Here is an 18,512-nt window from a genome sequence, read left to right on the forward strand (position 1 = left end):
ATTTTTGGACATCCAAAGTTGTGTATCTAAGTATATCAATCTTTAAAATATCAAAGCATCCTTATGAGGCTGTCATTCCTACAAGAAAAACTGAGAGCTCCCCTAGGTGATAAAGGAATTCAATTTTCAATAGAAAGTTAGATCCCTAGCCCCAGAGCAAACTCTTTCTTTCTGCATACAGTTCCCACAGCAATAGCCTGTGTCACTGGGTACCAAAGCAAAGGTCACTGAACACACAGAGCAAGATTTCAGGGTATTATCACACCCGAGGTAAGAGCCATAACCGAGTGAAACAGCCAGGTTGTTGGTTTTAGGTAAACTTTTCAAGGCTATCCTCTTTGGCTTATCCACTTAGTTTTAAACATACATCTCAGCAGAAATAGAAAAATACCTATATCCTCTCACTTCCTTTGGGGGGTGGGAATATTGCACGTCGGAAGAGCAGAGCAATACTGACACTCCCCTGACAGCCGCCTGCGACCACGCGCCTCTCGCTGTGCTACGGCCCCAGGTGCTGAGGCCCAGGCCGCAGCCGCGGCTCGGTGTAACGCGGCGGGGGCTCCCAGCGCTCCCCAGGGCAGCCCCAGGCCCAGGCGGGGAAGGCCCTGCCGGAGCAGGCACGCAGGGCTTCCCGCGGCCCCTGCGCCTCAGCTCAGCAGCAGGGAAGCGCTCTCCGGCAGACAGCAAGCGGCTGGCGCTCAGGGCCAGCCCTCGCGGGGCAGCCTGCCCAGCCGCCCTACCTACGCCGCGCCCGGCGGGCCGCTTCCCAAGCTGCCGCTGCAGTAGGTGGATCCCTGGGAGGCGCTAACCCCCTTCCCTCCTCCCTCCCTCCCTCCCTTCCCGCCCGAGGAGGCGCCTATGCGCGGCGACGCCTTCCCTTGTCTCACTGGGGGGAGGACGAGCCGCGGCCCGCGGGGAAGGTAAGCTGCCGAGGAAGGGGATCGCTGGTGCCGCCGCCCCCCGCCCTGCGCGCTGGCGGAGCCCTGCCCGCCGCCCCGCTGAGGAGAGCGGCGGCCGGACCGTCGCGCGGGGTCTGGCCCCCGTTCCCGCCCCGCGCCAGCCGCTGACGGGGAAGGGGCGGGGAGCGCGGGCGGTGCTTCCCAGCCGGCGCCCGGCAGCGTTGGCTGCGGCCCTGCGGCGGGGCGGGGCGGGCCGGGCCGGGCCGGGCCGCCGGCGGCCTGCCGGGTGTGCCGGGCCCGGGGCCTGCGGCAGCCTGCGCGGGGGGGCCTGCGCTGTGGGGGCGAGGCCGAGGAGGCCGCCCGGCCTTAGGCTGCTCTTCGGTCACCCCGCCCGGGGCCATAGGCGGGGAAGGGCGCTGTCGCCTGCTCTGCTCGTGCTGCGTTCGCCTGGGGCGTCTTCCTCTGGCACCTGGTGTATAAATGGCTGATAACGCGGGGGTTGCAGCTTCTGGCGGCGAGTTAAATTTGCGTCGCATGGGAGAGCCCTGTCGGCAGGTGTGCGGGCCAGGCAGTGCCTTCGGTGTGCTCGGCCGGGTGGCCAGTTACAGCTTTAAGGATGAGAAAGAGTACTTGGGACACCAAGGGTTGTTCATGCGTGGGAGATGGGAAGGTTGCATTGTATTTCCTCATGGAGGCGAAATTTCTAGCATTGGTGATGAAAAGAGAGGGCACAGTCAGCAAAGAGTTTACTGGAGATTATGAGTGGAGCAAGGTGTGCAGGCGGTGGTGGCCGTGCATCCTCAGCAGTGGTGGCTGTGCACCATCGGGAGCCGTGTGGGCTGCGCTTATGTTGAAGGATGTGAAAGTAGACGTGGTGTGAGGGAAACATGTAGAAATCATGACCCTGCTGGATGTGGGGTAGGAGAGCTAATACTGTCCAGGCATGAGAAATAAATGTGACAGAATGACACAGGATGTGAATGGTGTGATGGACTGTAAAGTAACAGGAAGAGATTGTGTGAATAAAAAACCCCTGAAGCATATCGTTGCTTAGAGAAAGCAAAATTTGAAGAGCTTTTGATGGTGTCTGCTGTAGACCACAAGAGTTGTATTTGGATAAGGATATTGCTTACTTAGAGGTACTCTCAGGGATTATGTCACAGGTGGATTTCTTTCTTAGATACAGGTAACAGCATCATTTGGGAAGGGCATAAAGAGATCGAGTTCTTACATACAACTGCTGTAAGCTTGCCAAGTAAGCACTGAATTGCTTCAGACTTGTTTTCAGTCGATACTGTGAAAAATTCTGAGGAGAGCCGGTTTATTCGTCAGCTTGTGATCTTGGATCTCATTTTTAATTAGATTAAAGAAATAGGAATAAATTAGAGGACTAAACAGAGACAGGTTTGAAATTCCCAGTTTTAGAAGGGTTAACTTTGAAAAATCAAGAGGATTAATCAGCGATGTTAGTTGTACTGGAGTCCTGAGGGCCTTGGAAGCAGAGAAGGTATGACGCTGTTTTATGCCAAAGGTAGAATCTATTTGGAATTTATATCAAAAAAAATGAGAAAGGTCTTTTGAAAAGAACTTTTACCCATCTCAAAAAGGATTCTGGGAATAAAGACTAGGAAAAGGATGGGTAAGCAAAGAAAAATATGAGAGAAAATGCAGCTGTAAACCAAAAATTGACAAAAAACATTTCTGGGTTAGTTATAGGCAGCTGTTTTTTAAAGCTTCTTTAATCATGTAAGTGAAAACAAGAATAGTGGTAAGACCACTGAGTGGTAAAGCTGAGGTAAAATAACCGTGATGCATATGGTCTGTTGCAGTTTGGTGGAAGCTACTGCAGCAGGTAGATTTAATACTAGATGCTTAAACTTGCACCACAAAGAATAACATTTTGTCTCTTAATTAATTTTTAAGAATTGGGAAACCTCTATGTGTTATGTCTAATCCAATGGTCTTGCCACTTAACATTGGTCAGTTCCAGTATCGGAAGGCTGTTAAATACATACCCAAATGGGCAGTTGTGCAGTCATTTAGTCACAGAGGAAATGGGTGAACTTTTCTTTCATATACACATTCTATTTGCTGTTGTAGTTCTCTCTTCTGTATCTTTCTATGCAGACAGCTATAACTATAAAAATTTAAACTATCAGAATTCTCAGCTCCAGGTATGTAATACCTGTTATGTGTGTATATCTTCATATTAGGTATGTGTTTATGTATATGCATTTGATGTATATACGTAGGTGAATTCTGACTTTGTGTCAGGGAAAGATTGCACCATCCTCCACCTGCCCAGGTGCTGCATTTTGGGTTCATGGTAAGTGCTCTCGCACGTGCCCAGTGTTCTAGGGAAGCATAAACTACAGCCAGATTCATGCTGGAACCGTGCTAGACGTTGTCTTGAAAAAACTCTTCTCTTGGTGACCCAACGTGTAGCCCTTTTAGCTGTAGGCAGGAGCCCTTATCATGGACAAAGGCCCCAATGTGCAGAAAGACCATGCTAAATGGAAGCAGGCAAGGAATGTAGAAAAGAAAGCCATGTGGTTTAGTAATGTCTGGGGGGGTTATTAGGATTTAGAATGTTTTAGAGGTTACATTTTATAAATTAAAGCTTTTAGTCTAAATGAGGCTACAATGACCTTCCTTGGACATCTAAGACAGTGTTAGAAGTGTAGAACCTTGAATATTTCTTCTTTAACAGCTAGAGCAGATTGTGAGGTCAAAGATCCATCAGCTAGACAGCTCAGTGTTTGGCTGGATCGGGTAACTGCAGACTGCTAACAATTTAGGCTAGGTGAGATCTCTTGAGAGGGGGCTTAACAAAATGCGTGCATTCTCATGCTGTTTTTCTCTTAAATGCAATATAGTAACTATGATTACATGGTAACAGAAGGGGTCTTTCCAGACATGCTCTTCCTGTGGCATTGAACTGATGTCCAGTCAGGCTCCCAAATGCGGGTGCAATGACACCTAATATGCAAAGCTTGTACATGGTTTATCCTGAACAATTTCATGGCCTGTTAGTGTTTCTTAAATTCTTAAAGCTTTAATATTTTCTGTACTAAGATTCTTTAAGTTTATACAAATGTAATAGTTATTACTTTCACATATTTATTGCATTATTTTGAATTATTTTGCTCTGTTACATTAACACTTTTTAAAAGCTCTTCTAAAAGGAAATCTTTGGAATACTTTTATTTCCCTAAAGCTGATTCCTTGAACTCTCATGTCAGAAGGTCAAAATGAAGAACAAGTACAAGTTTCAATTCTGCCAAATCATTTATATGGTAAATTAAATTTTATGTAGCATTTAAAATAAAGAAGAGCTAACGATTGTTCCAGTTGTGGTTTAGTATGTTTATGTGTATATATGGATTACAGGAACTGAAGTGTGTTTAGAGTTTGGCTAACAATTCAGCAAAGAGACAGCTTTTCAAGGTAATTTTCTGAAAATCTTGGATCAGCCACATTAAAAAATGTGAACAAATGTTTTTTGTCAGCATCTCAGGTTACATTTAGATCACATTAGGTTAGATGTAGATAGAAGAATGACATTCTGTTCCCAAGAGACTGTCTAACAAAATGTTTGATTATTTTAACACACTTAAAGGTCTGGTGATAATGCTCATTATATTTTTTTCTTTTACTGCAGAAGTAAACTACTAATTATGTGAAAATGACTCCAGCGGCCTCCTATAATGCTTTTCAGCATTGAAGGTAGTTCTTGCATTGTTGCCATGATCCGAAACACTTGATTGCCTTCAAAAGGTATTTTTGCACTTGTAGAAAGAGGTATAAATATTTTTAAGTGAAAATATTTTTTGATTGACACCTCTTTATCAGGCTTTTTTAGCTGTTGACCTTGACATTTCAGTAGGTCTATTAGAGGCATAATTTTAGTGTAAACTTCATTACTATTTTCTGGTCTTTGTATTTCTGGCTTTCATTAGTTGTTTGTTATGTAGTTTCTCTTCCTTATTAGTTGTTGGTCACATTATTCAAAATCTTTGTGTTTTTTCAGTCAAGTAGTTGGATAGCCAAAGCTTTGACATTATTTTTTCAGGGTGACTGAAGGGCTTGTAGAATGAGAAAAGAATTTGAGATCTTTTTTTTTTCTGCTGCTTTGAACATTTTTCCTCTGGTGGGTGACGATGCATTTTTTTTTTCAGTCACTTCTATTCTTGTTGCTTGCTGGTGAACAATACGCCATTCTACATCAATGATGATGATAGACAGCAGTTCTAAGGGGGACAAAACTAATTGGGATAAGAATTGGAGAAATAAAGAAACTTAATATGAGTAGTGTGTTATACTCATAGGACTTTTAGAACATCAACTATGATTTTTTAAAATCAAATTAGTCAAATTTGTCTTGCTAACCCAAAACCCCAAGGTTGGTTTTTCTGGAGGTGAGGGAAGGGTGTCCCAGGAATCTACATATGATTTTTTCAAAGCATTTTTATCACTTAGGGCAGAAATTTCGCACCAGACCCTAACACTTACCTTTAAACCGTTGGAGAGTTGAAAAATCATGCCCTCTGTTTTCTTTCCTGTCTTCTCACTTCTTCCAAAATGTTTTTCCCTGATTGTATTTGCTCTTTATTGCAGACATGTTGAATCTGTATTGAAGGATGGTGCTAAGCAAGGGTAACGACACAGTGTTCTCACTGTCTTCCTTGCTTTTCTTGTGCCCATGTTTTCTTTTGTGTGTTGTTTGCATCTTATCCTTCACTGCTTTCATTTTTGGCAGCCAATTTCCTTTTGAGGCTGATGATGTTACTGAAATAAAGGCCTTTGCGAATAGGTTTCAAGCATGCAGCTCAACTACAGCATCCTGCCTATAGATGAACCTCTGAAAACTTCAGCTGAGGTCCATCCCTGGAGCCAACAAATGAAACTGGATATCATGCAAAAGAGAGGTGGCATCTGACAGGATGTTTTCACTCAAGTTTTGTCTCTGGATATTGAGACAATAAAGCTGTTTTATCTCAGATAATTTCAATTAGAAATTTCTGTAGCAGTTACCTACCTTGCAAGGTCAAGGATTCACTCTTTCAGACTGTAAATACTCCAGCCTGTCAGAGTTTCTTGGATCTAGCCTCTAAACTGCATGTAGATTTGCTCTTGCAATTAGTAGGCAGCCAGTGGAACTTGCATCAGAAGAAAAGTCACAGTCTGGTGTGAGAAAGCAAGAAGGGAGGGAGAGGAGACTATGCTTTAGATGGAGTTTTAACAGTTTTTCAACCAACCATTTACTGTTTCTCGAGGTCTGCAATTTCTTGGTAATGGAAAATGCTGCATCAATGGAAGAATGAATGACAAGAGCTGAATTCTGTCAATTTATTTTCAGCACTGGATGGAATAGTGACATTTCACTGTACAAGAAGAAGGAAGATAATTATGAAAATAGTCTTCCTAGAAAGGGAGTGTGACCTGTTCAATAGGTATTAACTGTTAACAGTATTACTGGTCTGTCCTCTCTTGCTAGATCACTTGGACAAGTTGGCATCATTTCATTACTACTCTGCTAGGGAACTGCCGAGAAATCAAGAATATCAGAGAAGGTTAGGTTCCTTTTTTCCGTGATTTTTTTCCTCCTAACCTTTCCTAAGCCTGTGGTTAGACTCCTTGGGGAAGAAGCTCCAGACAGACCTTTGATTCAGCAGATGAGATTCATAAATGCTCAAATTAAGTGGGAGGAAATACCAAGTGGAGTTCTGGTTTTTGTTTGCTTGCCAAGTTCCTAGAGAGAGAGTGTCTAGGAGAATGTTTATATTTGAATGAGTCAGTGAACCTCTTTAAATATTTAGGATTAAATGGTTTTATACTGCTAATAGAACTTGGCTATTAAAACTAGTATTTGTGTTCCTTAATCTTATCTGTACGGCAGAAGCATACGTATATGCCTTACCCAGAGACATGTCATGGCTGGACTGAAACCAGGGTCAGAACTTTCAAATTCCAAGACCTAAACTCAGACTGCCAGAGTATGCTGTCCAGATTCTTAATTGTACTTGGATTTCAGACAAGAGATTTGTGAAGGTTTAATATAAATATTTTTGTATTAAAATGCTGTGCACTTCCTCAAGAAATGGATATTTACAACAATGAAGTTTTCTCCTTTGATCTGTACTTTAGAATTTTTTGGAAACACAGCTAGTGAAAATATATATGAAGTTTTAATACATTAGAAATATTTCATGCTTACCTTTTTTACTTTCTAAAGTAAGAATTACACTTTTTTAAGAAAAATGTGGCTAGCAATTCTTAGCAATTATACACATATTATAAAATTTAGTAGATGAACCTCAATAACTTGTCTGAAATAGCTAGGGTATGTTTTTCTTCTCTACCTGAAGTACTCAAATATACAGGGTTTATCTTTTAATTTTTGATTAAAATACTGTTTTTTTCTTTGCTTTACTCTGTGTGTACAATTTTTATTTTATGGAGGCAAAATTCCTATGAGTAGGCAGGTATGAACCATCACTAGTATTTTAAAGGTATACGGATAAGAATTATTTGTAGGCTTAATGATTTTATTTTTTGTGTGTCTGTCTGTATTTTCAGGATCCCAGGGTGAATATTTACTCTTAAATCAATTACAGGTTTTTAGAAAGAACACCTTTGCAGATGCAGATATGTGGCAATCAGTATGTACTTCTATTAGAATACGCGAGTTTGCATGGAAGAATAAATTGGTGTCATTTGAGCCATCCTATGTACTCCTACAGGGCTGCTTAGAAATAAGGTGTCTATGTTTGCATAACAGCCTGAAGAATGGAGTTGCAAGGTGATTTTCTGTAGGGGAATTGTAGAGGAGTTATAGAGAAATGAAGGCAGGTTAATTAACATTGATATTACACAGCTGTGGGCTGGCTTCAGGGGCGGTGGGTTGGCTGATGTGGATAAGGTGCAGCTGTCGCTGGTTCCTGCTAAGTAGTTAAATAGCAATAAGGGGTATGGAAGAAGACCTCTGGATGAAGAGAGACCTGGAGGAAGCAAAGAGAGTGCCCTGGATGTAGGAGAGGCAAGAAGCAGGGTGGGCTGGCCTGAAGAGGATGAAGAAACAACCTGGACAGTAGATGAACTGTTGAAACCCTGTGGGGGATTGGTGGCTGTGCCCGGGCGAGGTGTGGGAACTACTTATTGACGTTAACGTGGTATGTGGTGGTAAAAGCCTTGTTGCAGCTGGCTAGTTCTGATAGTGCTGCAACAATTTTCTCTTAGTTATATATAAGATAAAACTTGTTATAACTTTCTGAATTGTGATGACGTATAAGTGATCTTTGGCCTTGAAAATTTAGGGCAGAACTGTCTGCATGTCTGTGGGACTCTGAAAAGTAGTGGGCTGGAGAACCTTTTGTTAGGTACCTGAGATGGTTAGATCATAATGTTATCTATCTTTATGCTAACAAATAAACTGCTTTTTAAAAGTCAATTATGCTTTTGTCTAACAGAAGCAATTGATTGAAATATTGGAACTTGAAGAGTCATGGGTGTCAGTTATGTATCCAGTGGCTTGAGGAAGGAAATAACAGATTTCTACATTAATTTAATTTGGAAAATACACAGTTAGTAGTTATTCTCTTGGGGGCTGAGTTAGGCTAAGGATGGCCAAGAAGTGGGTACACAGGGGTCCTCAAAAACTTTTTAACACCAGGGGGCCGGTGCATGGATGAAGTGGCAGGCAGTCATCTGCGGCTGCTTGGTTCCCCCCCCCCCCCGCCCAACCCCTGGCTGGGTGGGGGTGGGGTGTGTGTGTGTAAATACCGGGGCCGGATTGAGGAACCCTGGGGGCCATATCCTGCCCGTGAGCCATAGTTTTAGGACCCCTGGGTAACATATCAGCATTGCTAGTGAGTGCTGGAAATTGATGCTGCAAAATACTGGATAGCCTTGATAATCAGTTTCACAGTAGGACTCCTCAGGTATTTGAAATTAAATGTTTTGGAACTTCAGTAATACAGTTCTGGACAGGCTGTGCTCATGCCACAGGCCTTAATTGGGTGAGTTTTTTCTAGTTTAAATAGAGATAGTGTACACAAAATCAACTGGTTGCATTCTTGTTGTTTGAAAAAGTATGTTGAAGAAAATAAGAAATTCCAATTGCTTAACAGCAAGAGCTTAACTGTTACCCTATATCCATTAAGTTCTAAAGCATGGTAAATGGCTGTGTGCCTTGTTGTTCTTAGCTGCTGCTCCAGCATGGCATGGATACCCTATAGGTCGCGTATCATATCTGCCAGCACCATTTGGTGTTGGGGATTCCCCAAGGGTCATCTCAGATAGCAGGAGGTGCTAATGTGTGGGCAACTGAATCGGCCCCGTTAGCCTTCCTAGTTAAAAGGGAATATAACTTAGCTTCAATTTATTTCCGTTTGGAAAGCCTTAAGCTCAAAGTCAACATGGACAAGAGAGTACTGGACTTCCACACGTGAGCTGAATTTATCATGTAATGTCTCAGACTAAGTGTATAAAATACATGTGTGTATGTAGATTTGTGGGTTTTGTTAAAACATAAGCTTAACAGTGTGCGTGTTCAGTATAGTTAGCTGCAGCAATTGTTTGGATTTATTTAAATAAATAAATTTTTGTTTATTCAGTAAATTAAGTTATTTTTAAAATAATTAACATCTATAATATTTAAATCATATTAATTTCACATATTCTATATTCTTGGCCTAGGTCTTAAGACATGAAGTCTTACATAAGAGGCATGTTTAGTAGTAAGTTAGTTTTATAAAGCTACATTTGATACTTCTTTTACTGTGGTATTCCTCTGAAAAGTAACTAAGTAAAATGGTACCTTCTTGTTTGTTGGATGTTATTCTGCCTGTAGTCAGAATTTTGCAGACATTTAATTTTACATGAAACATAAACAGATTTTTAACCTTGGCTGAACCAGTGTACCTTAAAGAAAATTATTATGTACAACTTTCTCACTTGTTGAGTAAAAGAAGCTTCACAGCTTCAGAGCTGTTTACTCATTTTTGCAGTTTACTGAAAATGGAGTTGCATGGCTTTATGTTAGGAACTAATTTAAGGATAGTAGAGTCGTGCATATTTTATTTGTGAAGAAACATCTGATCTGAAAATCTGTTTCTATTGATAATGCATGTCATAAAAATTATACAAGTCATTTGCAGGGTTGGCAATATTTTCTGAAGCAGAGTGATTATTTTAACAATTTTAAGTAAACCTGAAAAGACCCAAATGTTTTTCTAACATTGCTTCTCAGAATGGAACTGGAATAAGGGCATTTGAAGGCTTAAGCCAGAAATGGAAAGCTCTGACGCATGTGCTTTTCTTCACTGAAAGAAACGTCTTGAAAAATTATGTCAGCAAGGTTCTAAATTTATTCTTCCTGCAATAAAAAGACATTGGAGTATTGTGTTTAATGAAACTTCTTCCTTTCCAATCGCACTGATTAATTTTGTTACTTGTTTTAAAAAAAAAAAGTTTTGTCCAAAATTTCTTATGTAAGTAAGAATACAGAAGAGCAGAGTCTAACTGATCACTGTACATTGAATATAAAACCAAAGTTAAGTGAGCTTTGTGTGTGTTGTTTTCTCCCTCATTGATGCAAATAGTTCTGGCTTAATATTGTGTATTGTTAGCGTTGTTGCAGCATTATGATATGGTTATTTTAACCAGCTCTCTTTCTCTGCAGGGGGACACAAGCACAAATCCATATGGAGGATGAATCTCCTCCTCCTCAAGGAGTCGGTGTTAAGGTCAGCGTGTGAATTTGTATTGAGAGTTCTGTACTGCTCTACTCAAAAGGAAGAAGTTTGGTTCCATTTTGCAGTACCTTAGTATTTGCTAGTAGCTCTTAAGATAAACAGAAAACTAAAGCTATAGGTAGAAAAATGATACTGGCAAATGAAATGTTGCTTATATGAGTCACAGAATATTAGAAGAACATTATATTCATTTTAATTAAGTTGAATTGCTCATTTGGCTTAAAAAGCTAGTTTAATTTAGCATAAAGTTCCAAAGTTACATCTTCCAGCCTAATGTTTCAACAACCATAAACTTGTTAGAATAACTTTGTAGCATAATTTGTGGCAAAAACTTCCTCCCGTTTTTCCTTTTTATTTTCTTTAAACACTCTGTGTATAAAACTTAATGAAACATCATTCAGATGTTGAGCTTAATGATGATGCCTTTTAAGGTGGTCTGTGTGACAAATAACTGAATAACAAGCTTCCAAATGGTCAAATGAACTGTAGAAGTTTTAGATTCCTTAAGGCATAACTGATACACATTTGGGATAGGTAGATGGACCGTATGAAATCTCAGATTCTGGTCTATCTTTCATGACATTGTGCAATGCAATGAGAGAACTGATCACTTATGAGACATAAATATTGGCAGGCTGATAGTTCAATCTGTTTTTCATATTTTGGGGACAATATATAATGGAGAAAATCTTGAAAGGTGAGAGAATATCTCTTACATTGACTGTTGCTGGTAATTCCAGACAGGATTTAATGGATATTCTTTGGTGTGATAATGTTTATTTCTTTTGTTTAAAAAAAGTCAGTATCAGAAGTGTTTCCTTGGGTGCTTTTTATAATAGTAGTTTGGGTTTTTTTCCTTCAGTGTATTATTTTAGTGTTAAGAAATGTTACAGTTTGGGGGGTTTTAGCCTGCTAATATAGAAGTAGAATATGAGTGCTTTGTAGAAGGAAGTTACAGGAAAAACCTATTCTATTTAAGATGAATGGGTTCTGACCTACTGTACACTCAGAATTTAGAGCCCTTATATTAAAGAAACTAATATATTATTTCAGTAAGGGAATCTGTATAACTGAAGGACACACTGATTGTGGTTTTGAACCTCAGGCTTCGTCAGTCTTGAGCAAAAGCAGGATGCAGTTTTGTTGGTGCAATTGAAAGAGTGATCAGTGATGCTTTCAGCATTCATTGTTATATTTTTAAAATCCTCCATAGAATTAATGCTAACCTTCTGACATAAAACAAATTGTGCTGCAAACAGCAGATGAATGAAGCCTGATTCCATGTGGATTCGTGTCCTTTGTCTCTTATAACCCTGTGGTGTCATGAAGGACAGCATTTGCTAGGATAGCTTGGACCTAATTGCTTACTGACTTATCAAATAACATACATGTCTGATTATCCAGCTGCCTACTGCCAAATAGGTGGTGTTAGCAGAATCTTACTTTCCTTCCACTTACAAATCTGGCAGAAATTGCTCAGTTACTTGGTGTGAGGAGGTGGGGAAAGAACTGGTGTGATCAAACCCACAACTTTAGTGAAGATGACCAACGCTTCTTGCCCTTTCTCAGAAATACATTATGAAGGAATGTGTGATTAACAGATATTTGTTTAACGATTTTAGTTCAGGATTAATTCAGGGTTTACCACTGTAGTTTCAAATGTTATCTATGTTTCTGTGTACTTTTTTGTATTAAGTGATACTAATCAAAAAAGCAATACTCTTCTGACCAGCATAACATGCTTCAGACTCCAAATTAGAATTTATTTGCATCTTTGTTTCAGTCAGAGGTAGAAAAAATAAGGTTCTGTAACAGATCATTTTGCAAGTCTGGTACTTGCTAGAAGTAAACCAGGAACGTTACATGGTAGGCTACATAATGCCTGTGATAGGCAAAAGCTGTTCTTACTTACCTTCTGATCTGGCAAGTAATGCCGCTTTTCTTTCACATTCAGAGCCATTTTAATTTCAGTAAAAAAAATTTGATGCATGCTCTGTGCAAAATTTGCCATTAAATTTTGGTACTGCAACATTTTTCTGATTTGTGTATAATAAAGCGGTAGAAATGTTGCATAAGATCCAGACGTTAGCTTGACTAGTTTTAATGTCTGGAGAGACTTATTATTCTTTCTCTTTAACTATAAACTTGTAATTTGTGCTTGGATAAGCTGGAAAATGTTCAATTATCTTTTTTTTTAATTATATGGCTACTTACATAAAATGCAGATATTCTTAGGAAGTTCCCAAAGATTCAAGAATTGTTGAAACACAAGTAAATTTCAGAAGTAAAGGAGAAAGGAAAAAGTTTCTCAAGTTTTCTCAGGTTTCCATTTTCAATGTTAAAAAAAGAAAGTGTATATTTCTCAAAGATACGTGTATCCTTGGGCAGATTTTTTATGGTTTCATCTTTTAACGGGAATTTTAGTATTGGAGAAAAAGACAAATTAATTTCAAGTTTTGAATGTATGCCTTACAGTTTATGTTAGAATCCTGTACATTGAATTCTGTAAACTAGCAGTTAAGTTGTATGAATGCAGTGAAAATACAACCTCACCATTTAATCTTATAAGGTACTTTTCTCCATGCATATAGATACTTTTTTTCTGGATCAGGATATAGTTTATTTTAATGGCTTCCCTTCTAGAATTAAAACACTGGTTTGTGGTTGAAAAAGTAGAATTTTTTTTCCTTTTTACTGTGCAAAGGTATACATTTCTTACTGTTTAGGTATTTTATATAATTTTTCATAATATCAGGTCTTGGAGGCAACATTATTGTCAGCCCTGAAGATGCTGGATGTTGGGAAATGGCCCATTTTTTCTCTCTGTTCCCAAGAAGAGCTCAAGTTAATTCGTCAAGCCTGTGTGTTTGGCAATGCTGGTAATGAAGTGTTGTATGCAACTGAAAATGATGAGGTAATTGTCCAAGAATGTGTACGAACATGACATATTTAGTCATTTATGTATCAAGTTATTCTGAAAGCCAGTACTATGATAGTATATCTAAAAAAAGTTGCATGCAAAAATGTCTGATTGTTTTGATTGCTACTAAAATATTTTCAATTCAAATAAATGGCTTCCTACCACAGTCAGAGCATAAAGAGAAGGTGGTGTTAGACATTTCTTCAAGGTGCATAGTGACAGGAGAAGAGGCTGAGTCAGCATTAGGGAAAAAAAAATTACTGTGAGTGGCTAAATCCTGGAGGGGTTGTGAGATCTTTTTCCTTGGAGGTATTCAAGACTCTACTGGACATAGCCTTGAGTCAACTAATCTCGTTAGACCTTTGTGGAGCTGGGGGTTGGTTTAGTTGACCTTTAGAGAAGGTCCTCTATTCCAATCTAAATTATGATTCTGTGGTTCTTTTATAACAGGTTTTTGTGCTTGGCATGAACTGCAGTGGGTGTTTGGGAACAGGTGACATGCAGAGCACTATTGAACCAAGGAGGTTAGATACTCTGTGTGGCAAAAAGATAGCCTGTCTGAGTTATGGAAGTGGCCCACATGTTGTTCTTGCTACAGAAGGTAAAGTATGATCTGAATATTGCTTTTCCAGATAATCCACTTTACTTAATCCAGCAGGTGTGAAAGGTCTGTGCTGGTAATATGAGAGAATTGGGATAGACGTTCTGGGCTATCAAGTCCAACATATTTTCATTGGTGAATGTGATGTGTCAGCTAGTTCTGTTATAGCTAGTTCTTTTCAAAAGTTTTTCAGGCTCTCCTTTAATCTTGTTGCCACTTTGGGAAGGTTTTAATTTTTACTTTGCAGTTTGGAACTTTTGATTGCTTTTGAAATGCATCAGTGGCTATGTTATCCCCCTATGTTCTTGTGCCGATGTTGTCCTTTTGCTAAAATGTATCTTTTCCCTCCTGTACCTCCTTTTGGATGTGCCTAAAAGACCAGTTATATCACCTCTCAGCCTTTTGTTTTCACTTGTCTTATTGACACACCGTTATCCACATCATGCTAGTGGCCCTTCTGTTCATAATTAAGCACATTATTTTCGAAGACAAATGACTAATACTGTGTTCCCAGTGAGATTCTGTTAGTCTGATGATGTTAACATTTGTCTCTTTCTCCATTAATGAGAATAAATCTTTTTGAGTAGTCTAAATTAGATGATGAAGGGTAGGTGAGAGAAATTATAAATGTGTGACTGTTCTTTATATTCAATTACATTCCACTGTTTTCTCCAGTCTTCAGGGTGGGCCATTCTGAATGCTTTTTATATATCTATCTACATTCTTCTGAGCTTTGTTGCTGGCAGATCTCACTGACGCTCGTACTCCTTACCCAGATAATAAAGTACTGCGAAAGAACAGGTCCAGGACTAGTCCTTGAGGATTTTTACTTGTAACGCCATTCACATGAATAACTTCCATTCAGCACAGCCTTTTTTAACCCACCTTTCAGACAGGCATTATGTATTTCACAATTCTTGTGTTAATTACTATAATTTCCAGTTTATATTGTATATTTCTATGTGGCTGTTTCACTTGTTTACTGAAATTTATATTCTCACGTTGGGAAGGAAGGGAAGGTTGTTTGCTTTTGACAGGATAAAGTAATTAATCTAACCTGTTACTGTAGACCAGAAATACTGGCTTAATGTAGCATGTTTTGCTGTGAAACGTCAATTTCACTCAGCTCCATGCTCATGTACCTTCTGAGCATGCAGTTCCAGCTAGCCTTACCGTCTGTGGTCCCAACCCAGGAGCACTTTAATGCGGATAACCTCATCTAACCACAATTATAGATCTTGATACAGATGCACACTTTGTAGTTCTGAGGGAATCCTTCTTCAGGATAAGGAGATCCTGGTAATCTCCTTAGAAATTGGATGGATTTGTATGTCAAACCTAGCTCTCATACAATAATTGTATGATTTAGGTTTAGAAAATTAAGATAATGCTCATAATAGACAAGATGAGTTCAGGACAGCTATTCATCATCCTGCACAACTGTGACTAGAGGACACTTGATTTAAAACGGGTGAAAGTGAGTACGAAAAGGTGTTAGCTTCATGGATAACAACAGAACCAGAAGTACCTGGTAATATCTGTACTCTAGTGATTGTAAATGCTTGGGAACTACAAAAAGTGACCAGGCTTATGTTTCTCTTGAACAGCAGCTTTTTTCTATTGCCAGTTGGAGACAGAATTTTGCATTAGGAGGACCGTTGGTCTAACCCAGTCAGACATTTCTCGCATTCCTAATTTTACTAGCATGTTTCTCACAATAAAGGACGTGAATAGTACATTTGAATAACAAGTAAATAATGTTATGTTTATTAATACGTAATAGGATTTTTTTCTCACAAGCATCCTCGTGCATATTGTCAAGGAGGGAAGCTTGTTATTTGAATTTTCCAAAGCGGGAAACAGTGCCAACATGTAGACAAGAAATTGTGATTGATCGTCAGTAACAAAGAAATTGAAATGGGGACACTTGACTGTCATTTCATCCTTTTCTCTTCTGTATTGCACTATCTCCTTTCTTTTAACTACATGATTTCCTTTACTAAGATTATGGTGATACTATCCTTTGGGATTTGTGGTCCATGCTATGCAAAGGTAGCATTAGCAAGTCAATGCACTTGAGCATCAAAGGGCGCGCATATATATATACACACATACACGCTTAAATATGTATATTGTTATTGAATTTGACTTTTCAATTGGGAAAATTTTATTTTAGAAGGAGAAGTGTATACGTGGGGTCATAATGCTTATAGTCAGCTGGGCAATGGCACAACAAATCATGGTTTCATCCCCTGTCAAGTCTCTACTAACCTGGTGAACAAGAAAGTCATTGAAGTTGCCTGTGGCTCTCATCATTCTATGGTGTTAACATCTGATGGAGAGGTGAGAATAGCTGGAATTAATCTTTTTTTTTTTTTTTTTTCCTCCTTCTCTTCATGAAATTCATGTGTGTGAGAAACAGGAAACTATTGTGTACCTAGAACATTAGACCTTGCTTCTTGCTAGCCCTGCAGTGCTGATGCAACACAGATGTTTGATAAAAATGGAAAACCTGTTAAGGTCTAGCTGCTTTGAAGTGCATGCAGAACATTGATTTTTGTAACACATCTGCTTGGAATAATCAATTATAATTTCTTTACAGAGGGCAGGTAGTTCCTTCCTATGCTATACTATACTGTAGATGCTTTAATGGCATTAAAGCTGACAATAATATAAATCACATTCATCTAAGGAGTTCTGCCCACCAAAGTAAAAAGTTTTCTGTCATTTACTTCAAAGTGCCATTTGTGTCCAGTTAGCTATTCGGGTTCTAGAAAACTAGCAATGGACTCTTCCAGCATAAACGTAGCTGTCATGTTGCCTCATACCTTTAATTGGAGGAACAGAAAAGAATGGTATAGTTATATAAAATTGAGTTGCATATTTTTGAAAGAAACAATTAAACTGTAAACCTGCATTTCTTCCTAGATCTTCAAAAGGATAAATCCGCTTGAACTCAAAATGTTTTTTTATGCATATAACTTTTTTCCTCTCTTACATATGTATTTTGAACTGTATATTATGTAGCATTCTTTTATGACAATTCTCTTACACCAGGTATACACATGGGGTTATAATAACTCAGGGCAAGTTGGATCTGGTTCAACAGCTAATCAACCAATTCCTCGAAGAGTTACCAACTGTCTACAAAATAAAATAGTAGTTAATATAGCTTGTGGACAGATGTGCTCTATGGCTGTGGTGGAAAATGGAGAGGTAAGAAATTTTAAGTGTATTTTCTGACTTAATTTTATTTGATGTAGATTATTTCAGATCTGTCAGTAATGAGCTACTACTCAAAAAGGAAGTGTACCATTTCAGACTCCCTCAAATCTACCTGCTTATACTGCTTGTAAAACCCCTTGTCATGAATAGTCCTGCACATTCTGACATATTTAAGCACATCTTCCTATCCATGCTGATTATGGTTTCTCCTTTAGAAAGGAGGTAGAGTGAAACAGGGAAAATTATTCACTAAAATTTGGTTTAGGGCTTTTTGGTTTATGAGATTACTCATAAAATTCAGCAGCTGTTTCTATTTATCAGCTATTGAAGTTGGCTTTGAGTTGAAGGAATTCAAGTATCAAATTTCAGGTTTACTTGAAAATACAATTCTGAGGTAAAAATAGCATTGTGAAGGTCAGGAGAGTTTTATAAATTTGGGGATTAAATCACATCAAATCTATATATGTATACTTTCCATTTCATGCTAGCTTCATGTTCTCATATGTAAAAATAGTTACATTTGTATCAGAAACTTACTGATTTTTAGAGCTGGTATTATATTCTAGCAAAAATGAAAGTGCCGATTAATAAGTCATCCTACTGCTGTCTTTAGCATTCATAGAAACATAAAATACATAGGTAGCGAAGTGAATATTCAAACAGAAACTAGAATATTAAGTGTCAAGAGTGTGAGAATAATCTGAATGCTATTTTAATTTTCAGTGCTCATATGCACACTTTGTCAAGAGAAAGCAGAAAATAAAAGTACATTGCATATATTTGTTCTGCTGCAGTACCCTTTGAATCCCTCTAGTACTTTATCGTTGCAAAGATACAAAGAGGTTGTTGTGTTCTTGGTTTAGTTCATGTAAACTGAAGATTTTGGGCAGCCTACATCCTCTCTAGCTCCATTACTCCAAGCATTTCAGTTTAGACCTAAGTAGCTATTGACTACAGTAGAACATATGTCACTTAAGAAAGGGAAGTACTGAAGCCTGATAATTTATGTTCAGCGTAAAGCTATCAACAGCCTGCTCAATCAAACTGTTGTTCATAGCTTCCAGTTTATATTTGGTTTGGTGTGTTTTCTTTTCTGTTAGAGGATTTTTGAA

General features: G+C 38.9%; 1 protein-coding gene across 16 annotated transcripts in view; it reads left to right on the plus strand.

Moving 5' to 3' along the window:
- Nucleotides 1-830: 830 nt before the first annotated feature.
- RCBTB2 (RCC1 and BTB domain containing protein 2) overlaps nucleotides 831-18,512 on the plus strand; it is a 38,745-nt gene continuing 21,063 nt past the window's right edge. The window contains exons 1-9 of one of the 16 annotated variants that reach the window (XM_037375925.1): nucleotides 1,215-3,225; nucleotides 4,117-4,195; nucleotides 4,561-4,676; nucleotides 6,176-6,352; nucleotides 10,582-10,645; nucleotides 13,410-13,568; nucleotides 14,025-14,175; nucleotides 16,352-16,518; nucleotides 17,233-17,391. In XM_037375925.1, the coding sequence (XP_037231822.1) occupies nucleotides 6,309-6,352; nucleotides 10,582-10,645; nucleotides 13,410-13,568; nucleotides 14,025-14,175; nucleotides 16,352-16,518; nucleotides 17,233-17,391 (744 nt within the window). In that variant the 5' untranslated portion in view covers nucleotides 1,215-3,225; nucleotides 4,117-4,195; nucleotides 4,561-4,676; nucleotides 6,176-6,308. Of the gene's footprint in view, nucleotides 921-1,214; nucleotides 3,226-4,031; nucleotides 4,196-4,560; nucleotides 4,677-6,175; nucleotides 6,353-6,372; nucleotides 6,473-8,052; nucleotides 8,072-9,596; nucleotides 9,638-10,581; nucleotides 10,646-13,409; nucleotides 13,569-14,024; nucleotides 14,176-16,351; nucleotides 16,519-17,232; nucleotides 17,392-18,512 lie in introns of those variants that run through there. The other 15 variants (XM_037375923.1, XM_037375924.1, XM_037375931.1 and 12 more) reach the window with 15 other exon arrangements.

This window comes from Falco rusticolus, chromosome 2 (assembly GCF_015220075.1).
Source record: "Falco rusticolus isolate bFalRus1 chromosome 2, bFalRus1.pri, whole genome shotgun sequence".
Taxonomy (NCBI): Eukaryota; Metazoa; Chordata; class Aves; order Falconiformes; family Falconidae; genus Falco; species Falco rusticolus.